This window comes from Aptenodytes forsteri, unplaced genomic scaffold (genome assembly GCF_000699145.1).
Source record: "Aptenodytes forsteri isolate BGI_AS27 unplaced genomic scaffold, ASM69914v1 Scaffold270, whole genome shotgun sequence".
NCBI lineage: Eukaryota > Metazoa > Chordata > Aves > Sphenisciformes > Spheniscidae > Aptenodytes > Aptenodytes forsteri.
In genome coordinates, this window is record NW_008794631.1 from 741,066 (window position 1) to 759,996 (window position 18,931).

Consider the following 18,931-nt stretch of genomic DNA (forward strand, 5'->3'; position numbering starts at 1 on the left):
TCACTCCCACCCACCAAAAAAAATCCATATGTGATCTATGAGTCAACCTCTTCTCCTTCCTCTCCCCCTCCCAATATTTTAAAGCTGAGGTCCCCTGTATTTTTTATCTTCCTTTACAGCTTTCAGGAAAGAAGCTTTTCCAGGTTTGGGCAAGATTGGTCACCAGACACACAGGACCATGAGGAGAAGCCTCCAGCTGTGATTCACTTCTCCATCTGCTGTCCCATCTCCATCCTTCCTCCTTTCCCAGCCCCGCTCTGCCCCACACTCCTCCAGCTCCCAGCATCCTTGCTCAGACATTTCTCCACCCTTCTCCTTAGGACGCTCCATGTTGCAGCTACGTCCTAGACATGCGTCACTTCAGGGAGCCCCCATGCTGTTCCTGACTGTCTGTTGGCATGCTCCCGCTATCCCCCCGCTCCCCGTGCATTTGCAATCTCTCACACATCCTCCCCAACTGTCCCAAGAGCAAAAGAGATCTTTTTCCTTCTGTTTTGAAGTGAAAAACGTGGTTAAGCGTAGCTCTGGTCACACGTTCTCAAGCCGGAGCCCTGCCTGTTACATCGCTACCGTCCTGCTGCAGACAGAAAGGAGCGACGGCGGGTCCCCAGCCCGGTGGGACAGGCTTATTTCTAAGCATAAAGAAAAGCATGGTGCTACAAGCAGATGTACTACTCTCTCTGCCCCAGAGGTGGCAGACAGGGTAAAGCAGGGTGTGTATCAGCTGACCAGTATTGCCACCCTTCAGGTCTCCACATACACCTTCATACATCCCCCCAGACGCGGGGCGGGAGGCAGGCAGGAAACCTAGCACAAGCGCTTCTCCTCCGGCACCTTCCTGACCCAAGGGAGTACTTGGGTGGATGAGGACAGGGTGAGAAGTCCCTTTAAAGCAGCTGGGGAAACCTCACGTGCAAAGGGGAAGAGTAGCGTGACCACAAAATTACTAGGAAAGTTAATAATAATCCTACAGTTGAAAGAATCAGGTTAAGGTTCACCCAAACGAGAGTGCACAAGAGTACCGAGGTGCCCAGCCAGGCACATACTGTGAGTGATCCTCGTGGGAGCGGGCCGATAGCCTCAAGGAATAGGAGAAAGGGGACGTAAAGTAACCACCCCCAGCTGCAAGGCAGCCCCTCTTGTCTACCAGCGTGCCAAGGGATGAAGCAGGTCTGAAGGGATGGTCTGGAGAAGGAAGAGCTTCCTTGAAGGCCACTCCCTAAAAATTGGTGGGAAAGTGCTCTCAGAGCTCGGTGCTGGCGCTCCTTGTGTGATCTCTTCACACAAAGTTTGAGCAATATTGCAGTTCAGGTCTGGGCACATTCTGTTTTATTTTCTTTTTAAACAAGGCCTGTGCTTTCACACAGCTGATGAAGAGACACCTTTGGACATCCCTCAGGCTGGGAACATCTCATCATGCAGGGTTACGAGATGGCCAGAAGGATGGGTCATTAAAGGGTCACCCAGCCACATATTTCCTAAGCATACACGTAACCTGTGGGTACGCTGGAGTAAGTCCTTTTAGCTACTTTGGTTCTACACAGGAGCTTTTTTACTTCCAGATGTGGAGGTAAAAATGACTGAAGACTTAAAAACCTAAAAAACCAAACAAAAATCTCATCTTATGTTATAACCTGGTGAGAAAAGGGTCTGCTTGAATGTGCACGTGTCTTTGTGTTACATACTGTCCTGTATACGTGTGGCCTCTCGTAAGAGGCACCCGATCGCAGAGTTGCAGCCTCCTGACATTACTTATAACCAAAGCAGTAACCGGCACCAGCCAACACGTCGCTGGGAACAGCAAAAGGTTTGTAGCAACACCTCTGTGAGGGTTACTGCCATTCCCTCGTACGAGGTATGTTCTCAGTGGCTCCGAAGTTACAAGCTGTTAAGCCTTATTATCTCCTAAAGTGTTTTAAGGAGGGGGAGGAAACCCAACCCAAACCCATGTGAATGAGCAGAGGAGCCGGGCAGCGGCACAGGCTGTGGTAAGCAGCCGAGGGCTCCGTCTGCAATTGCGGTCACGTCCTGCTCTGTGGGACATGGGACACAGCCCAGAACTGCTGAGCGGCGACAGCGAGAGCTGTGTAGCCTGCTGGCAAGGCGCTTCAGTCACACCCCGAGAGCAGAGGATTCACAAAGAGTCGCTCCTGCACCTCTTCTGAGGATGAGAAAAGCTGCTGCAGGCTACGTTTCCCACAAGAGCCCTGCTTCACAGTCAATGTGACTCCTCGCACGGGGGAGAACTTTGCGTTTTGCTTCGGAAAAACAAACACAAGCCTCCTAAGAAGCTTTTCCCATCTAGAAACTCTGTATGAAAGTGTGAAATCTGGAAAGTCAAAGGCCAGGAAATGCCTGCATGCCTTTGCCTTGCTTCCTGCAGCTAAGGAAAAGTTCATAACCTAAATATGGGACATTTCCACACCATTTCTGAGTGCTTGAATTTATAACCTGAAGTGCCCCCAGGGAACAGCAGCTGCTGCCCCGGGAGCTCTGCTTCCCATCGCATCCGGCTCCTGCCCGTGGCCAGCACGCTCCTTCAAGACACCAGTCTTAAAACCAAAAATCAACTCATTCTCAAAAGAAGGCATTTAGATGTCTAGGAAAACCTTGAAGTCCCCTGGGCTGATCTTTTTCTGCCCTTTTCTAGGAACGCTGAGCACCGATTCCCGTGAGGGCTCAAGAGCGCCAAGACCAAGGCTGGTTACCTTGTGTGATCAAGCTTCCACCCCTGCTGCACCAGGATTCATTCAACCCGCTGCTGCCACAACCTGGTTCTTGGAAGTTCATTTCCAGGACAGTTATTTAAGTGTGTTTGCTCCTCAGAGGTTTTTTAGCAGCTCTCCAAAATACTCCTCCTATATCGCAACTCCTTTTTTTAGACCATTTGCAGCACTGCTTGGTGCAACAAAATTGCAAAGCCAAGTGACCAAACGGACATTTGCCAAATAAATCCTCCTAAGAAGCCCACAGGACAAAGCAGAGGCTTTGCCCTGAAGCAAACAGGTCAGAGCAGGGCAATAATTTGGCTGTGGGTATTTTAAAAGCCTTTGCCGCAGGGAGCAAAGAGAAGCCAAACAGCAGACGTGCCCCCCTCAGCCTCGGCGAGCAGGGCGCTGCTTTAAGCTTTTATTCCAGAAGGTGCTAAAAGGTAGAAACTCAACTTGAAAACTCAACCGTGCCCCACCAGGAGCCACCTCTCAGAGGCTGCCAGTAGGAGACCAGAGGTCCCCTGCAGATGCCACCGCTGCAGGGTCTCACCAGCCACAGCCACCGCAGGGACCATGGGCTGCGCATCAGCTGTCACAACATCACCTGGCCAGGGGAGGTCTGGGGCTGGAATGTGTCAGGAAGAGACAAGAGGTAGTGCTTAGCTGTAAGAAAGCGGCCAGGCTCCATGTGCAGTGGGCAGGGAATTGCTCCACCACCCTTTGCTGTGCACCCATGAACTGAATTACCTTCCAGAAGTGACTATACCTAAGAAAAAAATAAACCTGGACCAAATCAGTCTATAGCCACTGGTAACATTACTTATGAGGCAGGACCCAGCCTCACAAAATTTGGGCTCCTGAGGGAAGCCCAAAATATGCAAGGTGTAGAGCCTGTATCAGGCCTTTTGCAAGAAAGACTCACTGTTTCTGTGCCACCTCCATCGTTGCTGCCTCCCTTGGCACTGCCAGGGCAATACAGCTACAGAAAGCTGAGCTAGCCTCACTTCTGCTATAGGCATCTTGAAATAAAATTGCTACTCAGGTTTGCTCCCACAGTCGCATGAGGAAGCTGGCCACCACTTCAGCTTCTGAACCACCATAACATGACAAATGCTCTTGGGAACTCCAAAATCCAGCAAGCTGACAACCACCTCATCGTCCTGCAAGGTTGCAGCACACAAAAAGCAAAGCAAGCTTTTTAAAACCAGTGAAACCATCAAGACAGTCAGGCACTGCTGATTCCCAACATGAAGTAACCAGGCGTGTACCTCGTACTGATGCTCCAATGCAAGGCAGAGCTCCACCTGTAGGTATCAAACTCCTCTATCCTCTTCTCTCTGACCCTGTAGGACCCACCTTACTCCAACTATTCACCAAATAATTGCCTTTCCAGAGCTGCCAGTGGGCTGGGCTGAGCAACCTCTGGGCTACAGACCAGCCTCATTAACCTTCCCTACAGCTCACACATGGGTTATGAGGGTGGCTCAGCTCATTTCCCCCGCCGGCAGCCCGTGCTAATCGGCAACTCATCAGCCAAAGCAAAGGCCCCTCCTGCAACTGTGAATACTGCTGCTTACAGACCACCACCCACACGGGAGGCTGCAGGTGCTTCTCTAGGCTTTGGTGCCTCTGTGTTTATTTACACCTGCAGCAGATCAAATGGGGTCTGGCCCTCTCAAGTTTTATTTCTAGAGCTGTGAAGTCATTTCAGCCTCCAAACACGTCTATAGCAGGTAAACACTACCAAACACTACTTGGTACAAGAGAGCGACTGTGTTCTTGGGGATTTTACTGCCGCTCACCTCATGTGATATTCATTTGACTAATGCAACTCTAGTGCGTCCTCAGCTATAGTTTGCAGTGGTCCAGTGCGAGTTGCTTGGGGGATTTGGTGCTGTGCAAATTAAGGGGGGGGGGTGTGTCAGCAAAATCGTGCCTGCTGGAAAAGGACAAAGCAGCAGCAAGGATCCAGCATGAAAGCTGGAGCCAAGCTCTCCCACTGGCTTGTTTCATGACTTGGGACAAACGCTTGCACCTCCCATTTTCAAGAAGGAATGCTGAGCCAGTAAAGATGCATTTTTGGTCTGATACTCTGAACTCTCATTGACTTAACCACTTGAAACATCAATGAAGCCTCCTTCAGTTTCCAGGCTATTCCACCTTGCTCCAGTTTTAGTTTTGCATATAGTCAGAAAAACTGTTTGAACGATTCAGCTGTGTGTATTTGCATGTAAAATTACTCAGTTGTTGCTACCTGAAATGACATGATATTTCAGAAAGTTAAACTAATGAAAATACTATGGGAATATTATATTGTTTTGCTGTAAGCCCCTCAGTTACATCTCCTGTGGTGTGGCACTGCTGTTAGGAGTAGTTTCCCCTTTACAGCCCAATGAATTGTGCCAGAGAACTTTCCTTTCCACTCAGCAGCAAAATGTGCTGTGTGGTCATCTGGAGCCGGAGCAGAAGGTGCTGGGCTACTGGGCAGCTCAGCACCTTTCACACTCAACCTATTTCTTTTGCTGATGCTGAATTGCTTTTTCCAGTCCTTATATATTTCCCTTCTAGGTCACTGTTTATTAATTGCTCCTTGAAAAAATTTATGTAGGTGGCAAATTTAAAGCTCCATCCCCAGCGCTGTCGTGGCAGCTTGCTGACTGAAGTCCTCCCCACCCAGGACACGCACAGAAACAAACCTCCTTAGAAGCAGACCCCATCCCTGCCATACGCACGATGACCATACACTGTATTCAGACTCCCTGTTCTGGTGCCTGGACCAGGCTTATGCAGCAACGAAGCTCAGGAAAGTGATGCATAACCGCCTGGTCTTTCAGAGGGGGAAACTGAAAGCCCCTAAAAATCGATGAGCAGAGGTTGGTGCAACATGTGCATCAGCCTTTGCAGTGATCACGTGAATGTGGGCTCATCTACAGACCTCCCACCGATGTATGACCTATTTCTCCCCAATGCAGAGCGCTGCTCAGAACACCGACTCCTAGACGAAGACTCAGGGCTACATCTCCTCTTTGATGCCAGTTGCAGGGCCAGATGACAAGGGCTGTTCCTGCGAGATCCCCAACAGGGAGCAAAGCAAAGGGCACTGGAGAAGTGGACCAGGTTCTGCAGAGGGACAAGTCGGTGGTTTCCCAGCTCCTGAAGGCTAGTGTGCAGGAAAACAACAACACTGAATGCTGCACACCAAACAAAAAGCCAAAGCCAAGCTCCAGGAAGCCCTTCTTGGGCAAAATGCACCCTGCCAGGAGCGTAAGGAGGGAGGAAGGGAAGGACGAGAGGTGCCCGCATCCACATGGGGCTGTGTGGGAACGGGGCCTCTCCAGGCTGAGCAGGAGGGACCACTCAGGACTCATTTCAGGTCATCTAGGGACCAGCTCCGGCAGCTTTTGCAAGTGCTGAATGACATCTGCGACTTGCCAAGGATTTCCATGGTGTCTCTCTTTTTGGGGCCTCTCTTATTCCTTCAATTAATATGGAGGCAAAGGAAAATAACCATCACTCCCCCTCACCCTCACAGCAAAGCCCTGCTCGGCTGCATTTTAGCAAAGATCCTGTACAGTATTAAAAGTACACTTTATTTCCTGTACAATTCTCATCCAAATCTCCAGGTATGGAAATGTCCACTGTGTCCCCAGAAAAAGTTGCAGATTGCTCCGCTGCTGTGAGACACCCCACAACTGTCCAGGAGGGCCACGAAGCCAGGGCCACCAAAACCAAGTGCTGATGCTTTCTAGGCGTGGGGAGGAGAGCAGGAAGGAGGGAGAGGGGGAGGCAGTCCTGCTCCGCCACTGAGCCACAAGCAAACAGAGCCTTCGGCTGCTCCCTGGGGAGCAGAAGAGACACCCTCAAGTTCACGTCATCGTTCGTGCTTAGCGTGGGAGTCATTGCGTTCAACCGTCACCCCGTTCCCGTTCCGCGTCACTTCCTTCCTGTTCCAGTCCTTTTCCAGGTAAAATTCAGCAAGCACGGGGCAGTGGTCCGAAGCCACCCCACCCCAGGACCAGTTATCGGGGATCCATGGGTTTGTAAGACCTTCTCGCACCACAGCCCAGTGGCCTACATGAAAAAGAATCACAGAGAAAAAGATAAGTAATATTGCCCAAATTTGACACATGGCACTAACCTAACTAAAGGTTACACGACCTCACTAAAAAGCAACTCTACCTGTGAAAACCTTTTTCAAGCTCCGACTGATCCAGATGTTATCCAGTGACTTGGACCCTTGTGGGTTCTTTGTGCTGATGTTGGTGAAGGTGCTGGAAGGGACCAGGTGATGGAACTTCTCCTTCCTCAGGATGTCGTGGTCGCTGCTGTCTGGGGCCTGGTTAAAATCTCCAAGGATGACCACGTCTTTTTCTCCTAGAAAACAGGAAAAATAGAAATGAATGGGAGGAATGGACATCCATCACTTAAGTATAAGAGGGAGAGAGGATAAATGGGAGGAGGAAAAACACAAATACTCAGTAGCAAAGCTGACTTTACTCTGAACTCCTGAAAGAAATGCTGTTTAAAGCCTTTCTCGCTGGCTATTTACTCATGGCCATTCTCTTCATGACACTAAAAACCAGCGAGTACACATTTCATGCTTGTTTTTAAATATCATCTCATTTATATTGGCGTCCTTTGCTTGCTATTCACTGATAGTGACAAACTCAAAGACAAGCAGTTCTGGTCTTAGAGGTTTTTAGGAATCTGTGACTTTGTAAGCTTATTTTTTTCTTTTTCTGCAAGAAACACATATTGGCTTTAACTTGTCCTGACATTGTCTTTTTAGAGATCTGCTGTAAGAGTCAAGGACACTTTTGTGAGGATCCCAGGAAAGACACAGTGCAGTGTTCATTCTAACCCTCTGCATTTAAGAAATCTCAAGGAACAAGCCTGAGGAGCAGCCTGCACGCCTGATGGCAGAAGATGAGTTCACAGACCACATGGACACTCCCTGACTACAGCAGCTTTCCTTTGCCTGGCTGACTGAAGGGATACTGCTGAACTTGGGATGTCTTAGAGTTTGTCTAGGGTTGAATTTTCAAAGAAACAAAGGGAATGACTTGAAATGCTCGTCAAAAAATCCTGTCTTCATGTGAATAGAAAATGACCTTAGTTACGTTTTATTTCCAACCCTAATGAAGTGAGAAAAGAAACTCTGGACCCTAATTTCATATCCACAACGTGTGCTCTCCTAGCTCCACAGCTGCAGATGGAGACAACCCAGCTGTGCGCTGGGATAAGAAGACAATGCACATGTCCCAGTGCCCATCTCAAACTACTGCCAGAAATGTCTGATAAGACAAACTCAAGAATGCTGATAGCTGATCAGAGATGTTGCTGCGTTACCGCTTGGTACTGGAGAAGGAGGAAGATGCTAAAAGGAGGCACAAATGCACCAAAAATTATCCCAAACCTGACTTCAGAGAAGAGAACTATGAGAGTCTGTAAGCTTTTTCCTTCCTGGGATTGAAGTGTGGGAGGAGACAGGGTGGATGGACAGATTGCTCTACCATACCTAGTGCTCATGGATAAACCTCCTCGTTTTGTGCTGTTGCTGTAGAAGTAACTAGCCAGGAGAGGGAGCGCAAGTTCAACAACAAAATCTATTCCACTCCTGTCTTGCACTGCATGAAAGATGAATTGGGAAGAGGCAGGAGAGCAGCGAGATTGATAGCATATGACTTACAAAAACAAATACTTCAAAACATGCTGCTTGCTAAGGTGCAGACGGGCGATGAAAAGATAGTGAAACTGTTTGTGGTTTCTCTACCCTTTGCAAGTCACAAATCATATTAGAAATGACATGAGGTTTAAATATTATTCTATAAAGTGTTCAATGACAGTGGCCTTCCCACCTTTAAAAGAAACAAAAAACCCAAACCTGAACCTGAGCTATTTTAAGCTCCATCAGAACCCAAAAGAAAAAATCAGTGCTTGTCTAATGGGACGACAGTGCTTGCTGGGAGCTGGCGGTTTTGCACGCATCTCATCGCAAAAACCCAAGATCTCTCGCTTGGCAGGATCAGGAAGCCTGAAATGCAACCATGCCGTCTTGGTCCTTCAGGACTAATGCTTGTTTAATGGCCCAGGCAGCACTCGGCTCCTTCCATGCTTTCAGCTCGGCCATATAAGTGAGGAAAGGCCATTACAGAAAGCTCTGGAGCACGTCCTTGGGGGAGGGTGTTTAAAAATGACAGAGAGGCAGGGATCTTAACAGCAGTATCTCAGTCCCACACAAAATATATTCTATTCTACTCTATTCTATTCTTAAAATACTCTTACTTCTTTTAGCAAATCCTCAAGCCTATTTCCCTTACATGAAAAATCTATGAAAAAACCATACTCACAAGTGAAAATTTTAACTGACTGCTCCGTTCTGGACAGTTTAGAAACAGCAGAAGCTAAAAGACCCAGCACCTGGACATGTGCTCGGAAGGAGGTAAGAAGTCAGCCTGCGGCACGCCCAGGGAGGGAGTCACTGTATTCTTCACCTGTTTAAAATTCTGCATGCAGAATAACTAAGCATAAAATCATACTGCAGTGTAAAGTTGACAGACGGAATAGGCTGGGGGATGTCAAAGAAGCTGAAACCCATTTTGCCATCGGGGAGGGAAAGGATTGCTTCCGGTCCCCTCTCACGGGAGCTTCTGGGGCTCCCCGTGGCTGTGAATCACCAGGGAAAGGGCCAGGCAGCCCTGCGCTAAGCAGGAAAAGCAGGCGACACCAATTTTCTAGATCACCACCAACTTCATTTCCCCTTGTCCTGGGCTCGCTCTCAGCCCTGCTCCTGGCTCTGCCAGCTCCTGCAACAGCAATGCCACGCATAGCGCTTTCATGTCCCGTCTGCCTCCTGAGACCCTGACAGACATCATGCAGATGGAGGGAAGGAAGCAAACCTGCCTGGATTCTCCTGGGTGCGTGACGGCGCCTAATCGGTTGTCCCTGGGTCCCTCAGCAGAGGCAGGGAGCAGAGCTGCCACACAGCAGCTGCAGCTCTCAAGGGTCTCACGGATCAGCCCCAACGGCTCTCAGCCAAACTTAGCAAAAGGTCTAGAAGGTCCCTTGCCCGTAATGAGGGATGATAGCTGATCAAAAACTCCAGTCACAATGTCCACAGTTAGATGGGGGGGGGAGAAAATGGAGATAATGCTACTGGTGCTGTGACGTGATTTGCCTCTTTTGGATGAGATGAGAGTCTGAGACTGGCAGGGCTTGCTCATCCTCCTCCTCAGGACTGGGCAGCAGAGGCTGCCTGAGCCAGAGGCTCCTCAGCTGACGCAATCCGGTCCTTCTCCTCCTCCTGCAGGACACATCAGCAAGCGCTCCCTCACCAACCCAGCTTTTGCTGCAAAGGTCCCTCCCACAGACTACGCTGTCCCACAAGGACCCAGAGCCTCCGTCTGGTGGGACGCGGTGGCAGACAGCCTCCGGCAGACAGGCACGTGTCCCACTACCTCTCAGGGGTGCTCCCACGCTATTGCATTCAGACCCATCGGGCTCAAAGCAACCCTGCCCTTGTCAACGGAGAACTCTTTAGGTGAGGAAAAAGTCCAGTCTGTTTCCAAATGCGTCTTCAAATTCACTGAAGCACCAGCGACTTTTAGCAGTTTCTGCGGGTGGCTCTCGCCAGCAAAGCGAAGTGCTGCCTTAACTCAGCCCTGTGCCGCAGCGGCTGAGCACCGGTGTGCCAACACAATCAGCTGAGGGACTTTCAGTGCCTGCAGAAAGTCTGCAGTGTTGAAACCTGCTTTCCTGCAGGAACCAGGAAACCCTCCTTTGCTTCGTGGAGGTCCAAAGAGACACCTGTAGGACACTCTCCCTGATTTCCCCTTCAAAACTGCAAATACCTCATTCCCTGAATGAGTCCCCTCATGAATTAAACAGACCCTTAAACCCCAAAATCCTTCCTGGAGAGAGTGAGAAGCAGATGATGATAAGGATGTGACAGTACATCGGCTGCTAAGAGGCTCCCTACGGCCTCTCGAAGGTCTTCTAAGCCTAGTGCTCGATGCATGGGTAACCTGTGGAATACGGCCAAGCCAGATGGGAGAAGATGACCAAGCCAACACCCTGGCCCCTGGGTCCAAGCACTACCAGCACATCCAAAATAGCATCTGTGTGCTGCCCATGGTCACCACACTGAAGACGAACTGGTGGAGTTCTTGAGAGAAGGCAGAAGGGCTGCTGCAAAGAGTTAGCTATGAGCAGCCAACAGCCACCATGTCTCTCTGGTACTGCTGAAGGGAAAGAAAGAGGGGGAAAAAAGTACCAGGACCCACTGGTCTGATGGGAGAAATATGGAGATGCTAGTGCTCTGCATTACAGGAGGCTGTGGATAGTAACCAAATTTCCTGAGATGTTCACGTGCCTCTTTGTAAGAATGAAAGATAACAGAGTAGGCATCTGTTAGCAAAATGGGAGCAGAAATTCAAATTTACTGCAGTACCCACAAACAAATCAGTTCTTATTACCCATATTTTATGGACTGATTTGGAAGAAATTGAAGGATGGCAGTAATTTTAAGCATGACATTAATTTTGGCAGGATAATTCAGTACTTCAAAGTACTGAAGCGTGCACTACGTGTGCACTACCATTTTTTTTAGGAAACAAGACCAGCATTCCACAAGTTTGGAGGAATCTGAATCTCTTCTTTTGTGAAAGACTAAGCCAAGAACAAGCATGCTCCAGTAATGTGCCTACCATACGAAAATAAAAACACGAAATAAAGAGAAGCCCTAATGCCGACAGTCTAAATTTAGATGCAGTGGAAACACAACTCAGTTGACTTCGGAAAAGCTACACATTTATCTGTGTCTCGGTTCAGCCTTTGGGGACTAAACAAACGATCCTTTTGTTTACCTTCATCCTTTCCAATTTCAAGGTACGTGGACAAATACTTAAACCAGTAGCACTTAAAAATAGCTCTGACTTCTTGCAGCTCAAAAGGAAAAACAATAGAACACACATAAAAACTGCAAATACCTCTTGTGTTATACAAGAGGGATGTTAATGATTCCAAGTGACCAACCCTGCTAAACTGGGCCAAGCTGAAAAACATCATGCATATAACCTTGTAACCCTTTTGCATCTTTGTTAAGCAGTAAACGAAGGGATAGATTTTTCTATTCCTATAACAAGATCAGCGACGTTTAGAGTCTGAAACATGCTGTTCTGCTTCATAGGAAATTGAATTTAATTTGCAAGCTCCAAAGTAAGAAGCAAATTCTCAGAAATGAGGTAAAGAAACTCACCTGCCTATTATATTGCTCAAGTTCAGATCCTAATTCTGGTGTCCCTCATCCTGGTGTAAAAGCAGAACAACTTACTTGAAATCAATAAAATTATCCTGCATATTACACCCAGGTACCAAAGCAGGATGTGGTCTCTTTTCTCATTAGCAGCCATCTTCTGATTTGCATTGGGTTTTCCAAAGTGCTTCCCATTAACCAAAAAGCAAATATATGGAACCTATTTCTTTTGGAAAAAAGGCATTAAGCTTTGTTCTGATATCAGGTAGGTGTCATTTCCACAAAGCACTTAAAATAGGGTCTTAACCCTGGTGTCCTGTCTTTTTTTTTTTTGGCTGTACTTGCTCTTACACTAGTGTAAAATCAGAAGGAACTTAATTTGAAAAAAGGGTGTCAAAGCCAGTAGGATCCCCTGCGCTGTTTGTGTTAATTAGGAAAGACTATAAGACAATGAGCAAGGGAAAAGCACATTTGCCACACTATGCATCATTCAAATACAAATACCGGTAAAGACAATTGCGAGGCTGATGAGGATATTTGTGAAACTTGCACTGAGACAGATTTTTTTTTTTTTTTTTTTAAATTCCTTTTGATTAGATAAACTGGCCAGCATGCATGTGATAGCTGGCAGGAAAAAAACTGCCCTACCTTTCAGAGTCTCCTGCAAAGTCTGTGCAAAGGCTGCCAGTTTGTGGCTGTCGTGGTTCTTCCCAATATTCTCTCCTGCCGAGGGCGACAAGGCCAGATGAAGGTTAACCAGTGTTAGATCATTCATTCCAACCTGGGGGAGGAAGGAGGAGAAATCAATGCCATGCAGACAGGGCACGGAAGGTCACAAAGCAAAACCACGCGCCTGTTCCCAGTACTTTCGGCAGTAAATCTGGGTGACTAGGACTCACTTCGCTATGTATGTAGTGTGCTTTGGTTCATCTTGGCTTTGGTAGGAAGAGGGGGAAGGCGTTTTGCAGCTTTGTCTGCAATAACCTGATACCCTCTCAGTTCTGGGGAAACTGTTTTGCATAAGCAAACAGCTTCTTTCCACCACGGTTGCAGAAAGAAGCTGGCTGCTTATGTAAATCAGTTTATGCAAAACCAGTTGTTAATAAGGTACAAATAATGTCATGGTCATTACATGGGCTAATTACTACTCTCTTGTGATTAGCCCTGGCCCATCACAGAGACTAACCAAGAAACTTAATGTACCTTGAAAGGAGCTGTTGGCTCCCTGCAATCTTCTGCTTACCTTCTGGGACTCACTTGGCACAAGTAATACTTACTCCTAATATTAACCAATTTACATTACTAATAACTTAATATTAATTATTATTATTAATAATTTATTTATTCATAATTATTGTATTAATGCTTCTCTCAAAGCATTACCAGAGATGTCAAGTTCCCCAAACTGGACGCCTCCATCACAGCCTGTGCGGAGACAGGCTCTCTCTGCTTGTATGTTCACTCAAGCATATGTACGAGAACAGTTTCCAAAACGCACGATGTTCTTTTAGATGGGTTCAGCCTGGTGAAAAAGCTTTAAAATGGAAACTCTGCAGTGTGCCAGCAACATAAGACAGATCAGCCCGAGTCTCTCAGGAGCACTGTGCCTTCTGTATATATACATATATATATCTCTCTATCTCCATTCTGCCTACACTTACCCCTCTCCACTCACAATTTGTGGCACTGACAAGAATCACAGCCCTGTGGCTGGCTGCTGCTGGATACGCACCTCGTCCCTTCTGTGTTAATTTGGTAAAAGCAGAACAAGGTGACTGGTGACTTCTGTCACACTCCCGGTGGCTGTGGATGCTACTGAAGATCCACTGACCCGCACGTGTCCAAAATGCTCCCTTGCGGCAGGGTTTGCTCCCACAGGAGCAAGGGAAAGGACTGACTCTGGTGATCTGCCACACATATTAAGGCCCACTTAGCACCTTTCTATAATCAAGCCATGAGACAGTGCTGAACTGATGAGATGGATTAGAACCTCAGGCAAATTTTTGTCTGTTAGAAGACTCTGTCTCTTTCCATCTTACCCAAATTTTTATAATAAAAGCTGAACTCTACAAGGGTCGGTTGGCGCAACGGTAGTTACCTTGAAATGTGCAAGATACGGGTGAGGATATGAGTGCTTCCCATTGCCATTAGTCTGTGCACTCTCCTGAGATAAGGCATCTTTCAGTTCAATGCCAGCTGTTGTATCCCAGAGAAAGCCAGAATATTCAACCCCCTGGAATTAAAAAAAAGAGAAAAGCTAGTAGTAAGAAGGTAAAAACAAACCATTCTGCCCAAATGCAGCCCCCTAGATGAAACTTTCACCTGCAAGTTTCAGTACCACTATTTCTGTTGGCAGTGGTGTACATCACTTCTAAAATATGCAGAGGCGGTAAAAGATGATGCAGGTTTATATCCGGGCTTGGCGCCTGCTGAGGGCAAGAAGCCCAACTCACTGCACAAGTGTAAAGGAGGAATAGCATCCTAGGCTATCAGTAGGAGATAAGAAAACAGGTGGAAACACTTCTTTATCTCACCCTGGCCAAAAGCCCCACCAGATGTGGGAGGAACGCTCCCTGGGCAGCCCCACTGACTTCACTGAAAACTGAGTGCGCCGAGTTTGAAACGCATATTGCTCTGCTGCCCGCAGCCCCTCGCATCTGTACGCTGGCTACCGGACACCCAGGTAACTTTAGCACCGCTCGGTCCAGCCAACGATTTAATAAGCTGTTTTATCTCACACAGGTGGAGCGCGTTCAGGACCATCACAGGGGTGAAAGATAAAGATGCCGCCTCTTGTGCATGTGTTTGGGCTGATACGGTCCTTGTTTCCTCCTAGTCCAGGCAAGGCATCGGATTCTTCTGGGCATGGTCAATAATGAGGTAGTTTATTATGCATAGGAAAATAAGGATTGTTTGTCTAACCCTGAGCTCAGTGCCTCGTGCTCTCACTGGGCGCCTGCTAGGGTTGCGGTAGATGATGCTGCGCACAGTTGTTCCTTCTCCCCACACTGCACACCATCTCACAGATTTCTGTCGCCCGCAAGCTAAAAATTTCCAGGCTCCTTGAGTCTCTTGGTGTGAAATCTGGTCTAGACCTCTCAGCCCTGTCAATCTTCTCTACCTCTTTTCCAGCTCAAACGTTTCACGCTCAGCTCTCCGCTCCTTTCAGCTCTGTTTCTACCGTCCTGCATGGGTTTTTTTCGTTACTTTGGGATGTGGAATTGGCATTTTCAGAAAGCTGCCCACCCCGGACGCAACAGCAGCGGTATCTAATTCAACCTGTCAGCCTCTCCTCCCATCACCCAGACACCATTTTCTTTGGTATCATTCAAACCCGCTTCCCTTAGCGAATCGTAGTTAAATCCATCGCAAGGAAGAGTTTTTTCCATTTCAGCTGCAACAAACAAGTCTTATCTGCTCTGCTGATTTCCTGTGAGCCTTGAAGGTTGGCTAAAATCCTTTGGTAGCTCCTTTAGATACCTCACCTTTAAAATACTGACAAAATTATTCCACCAGTCGGAAGTCTAAGGTCTGAAAACTGCTATAGGAAAAGATGTGGAAGAATAAAACTGCTGTCAACAGCTGTTTGCTGTTCCCTGGCTCCAGGTTTCACATCAACGTGGTGGTCAAAAGTCATTGCTTGGTTGAAGGCCAAATGCCCAGGACGTGTGGAAGCACAAGCCTGAAGCACCATCCACCATTTTGCATTACTTAGCCCTGTAGAGTGTCCCGAGATCAGCTTGTGCCGAAGATGCTACATGCTCAGGGTAACACTGCCTTACTCCACTGTATTGCACTTGTGTACTCAATGTTCAAACCTGACGGACCCATTAACTAACCAGAGGGGTAGAGAAGACTTTTTGGCTTAGTGGAGGGTTCTCCAGCACAGCCAGATTTCTGCTAAAGCAGCTAAAAGGAAGAGTCAGTAGGTACCATTTCTATTCTTAGCTTGGCCACAGACTTTCCCCATAATTTTGGGAACCATTCATCCTTACATCTTTACCAGTAAAACAAGGTAGATGATGATTTTTAATTACTCAGCCCATAGTCAAAACTTTCATTGTTATCTTTGGAAATACAGCTCAGGAAAAAATAGACTAAAGACTCTGGGTTTAACATAGAAACTCTGAGACAATTATTAATAATTCTTGGAAGAAAAGAAAAAGCAGAGGGAACAAATTCAACAACTTTGCACAGCTTTTTAAATTCAGTGTTTTAATGATATGGCCTAACAAGAGATCCCAAAAGGAAACTCCAGCCAGGAATAAAAATGTCCTGAACGGGATTTGCACTCTGCATTGGAATTAAGTGAGAATTGTGTCAAACCTTGGACACATTCAGACCCTCTGTGTCTTTCTAGTGGTAGCTAGAGTCCAATCCTTGTGCTGCTCAGGTGGTGGGTTTTGGGTTTTTTTTCTCTCCTGTTAGTTGCCATTCTTGGGCTTTACTCAGAAGGGCAGCAAAAGTTGCTGCACCTCCCAAAACATCAGAGTCCAACAACAGCCTCAGGTGTGACACAGTGATACAACTTGATTTGGAAAAGCCAGATTAAGGAAACATGGATTCTAAGCAGCAGGATTACAGGATACAACTGCAGCCACGGCTTTCATAACGACAGTGCTCAGAATAGATGAAGACAGCCCAGTGTACTGCTAGGCACCATTCATTACATGACAGGTCTCGGCTCCTGCTTCCACCCCACAACATCCATGCTGCAATAACTGCATCACGAGAACGATCTCGTTCAGCAACAACAGGCTCGAGCCCGAGCGGGACCTTGCTCTGAAATCTCGTTATCACCCTTAAAGGGAAAAAAGAGAGATTTAGATTTCCCTTGGGAGAGACTGCTTTTGGGCGCCGTTAGTGGTGTCCAGTCCAATGTAGCTATACCTTGAATATTGTCAAGGGTAGCGGGTGTAGCTGTCACCACCTTATAAATTAGTACCTCACTGCACTACGTATATATATATTCCCATGGCAGAAGATGCTGCAGGGAAAAGCACAGTGCAGCACGGTGCTGATTTCAAACAGAGTCTGCAGCATATTTTAAATAGCTGTGCGGAGCACTTTGGGGAACGTGTGAGATAAGCTCCTCTTCCAGATGAGGATGGCAGGCTGCATGGCCCCTCTGCGGGGTCTTCACTTGCAAACTAGGGAAATGGGGAGCTCTTCCAAATGCCGGCCAGTGCTGTGCTAGGGAACAAGCTCAGCTGACTAGCACAAAATAATTCAGAATTACTGCAGCCTGCCAGGGGCAAAACCAAGGACTCTTTCCTTGTCCTAATGTGTAGCCTTTCTTCTATATTTCTATCCTGTTTTTACCTACCACACCTCCCCCAAACACACACACCTTCCTCCTTACAAGTGTGCCACAGGCTGAGAAAAACAATTCTTCCAAAAAATCAATCACACAGTCGAACTGAAAGCTATAGGAAGAGTCAGCTTAAAAAACAAGAGATGCAAACCTTGCCAAAAAAGATTTGCAAAATGTTTTGTCTTAAACAGATTCAAAGTATGTCCTTGCTTAGAGGGGGGGAAAAAAAGTAAAGCCAAAGTTCAGACTTAGGGATTAATGTACCTTGTGTAGCTGGCCCGAGGGTTTTTCAGAAACAACACCCTTCCAACATCCTCTAGGGCCCTTCCACTTGCGGATGTTTGGCAGCGTTGGCTGGTTCAGCTCCATACAAAACTAGAGAGAGAGAGGAAAGAGCAGGGGAAAAAAAAAAATATTAGCTTCACAGGGTTTTAAAAAAATTGCAAAATAAAGCGTGTAGCGAGGCATTGGTAAGAGACACCGTGGAGCGCAGGCTGTGCTCTCTGCCCTTCCTGAAGGCTCGCAAAGGAGGTGGTCTGGGCCACATCCCAGGCTGACTCACCCCCGACTGGACATTATTTGGAGATAAATAAAAATTAAAATAGATCAGTGCAAATGCAGTGAGTAGCACGTTTCTCCCTCAGACTTTTTTTTTTTCCTCCAAAGCTACTTGTTTGACTGGAAAGGGGTTTCCTCTGTGCCACCTCCAAAGATGCTGCCTGCACCGTATCCCACCCCCTGAGGGGCTCCATGAGCAGCCGCCGAATCCTCCTGGGGGGCAGGAAGCCCCCGTAGCGGGGCTGGCTCCGCTCCAACACAGAGGCAGCCGGCACAACACAAGAGGAAGGGTGTAGGCCACCTCAGTAGCTGGCGTTTTGGGGTTAGGGCTTCTCTGACTTTACGCCAGGGACACATGCTTGAGACTCCCCATGCACAAAGGGATCAGCTGCAGACGTGCACACACAGCAGATCCTTCTGACGCTCCTCAGAGGCGTTAGTCTTCCTGGACGCTGCTGTACAGCCACAGCACTCAGACACCTTTACGTGTTCAGAGCTATAGAGGCTGCGCCCTAACGCCCAACAGATCAGGAATACTATAACTGTGGACACCATGGAAAGCCCTCAAGTCTACCTGGGTAACATCTTGAGATTGAAATAAAAAAAACTAAAAAAAAAACCCCTATGCCCTGGAAAATCTGGAATGTGAAACGCCTTGATGCAGACGATATGGAATACTTTTTGCCAAGAGTTTCAAAATAAAGCTTAATAGGAGGAGCTACAGCCCTTCGCAAAGCTGATGTCAGGTCCAGGCGGACTCGGGCTGGAGGCTGGCAGGGAGAGGAGGCAGCCGAACGCCCGGCCGTGCCGAAGGGCCTGCACGCAGCAGCTCTGGCTGCAGGGAAAGGGGCTAGTAAAAAGTAATTGCTGCAAAAGAGCAACAGGGACTTTCAATGTGCATCATTTTGTTAATTTGACACTGGAGAAACTGTGTTGAAACGCAGAGGTTTTCACAGTGAAAGAGTATCCTCAGACAAAATCTTGTATCCAGAATGTCCCTCCTTAACGAAGAAGGATTTTCAAGGCAAACAATAACCTCCTGTAGACAGTGACTCTTTGCAGTGAGACGTGCCAAACAGTTCGAAGAGCTACAGT

The 18,931-nt window shown here is 47.5% G+C and overlaps 1 protein-coding gene across 1 annotated transcript in view; it reads right to left on the bottom strand.

Annotated features, from left to right (window-relative positions):
• Positions 1-6,280: 6,280 nt before the first annotated feature.
• The window catches only part of EEPD1 (endonuclease/exonuclease/phosphatase family domain containing 1), a 66,671-nt gene continuing 54,020 nt past the window's right edge, over positions 6,281-18,931 (bottom strand). The window contains exons 3-7 of the mRNA XM_009273468.1: positions 17,543-17,653; positions 14,063-14,197; positions 12,613-12,745; positions 6,891-7,085; positions 6,281-6,782 (exon numbers count right to left, since the gene is read on the bottom strand). Of these exons, the coding sequence (XP_009271743.1) occupies positions 6,583-6,782; positions 6,891-7,085; positions 12,613-12,745; positions 14,063-14,197; positions 17,543-17,653 (774 nt within the window). The 3' untranslated portion in view covers positions 6,281-6,582. The remainder of the gene's footprint in view (positions 6,783-6,890; positions 7,086-12,612; positions 12,746-14,062; positions 14,198-17,542; positions 17,654-18,931) is intronic.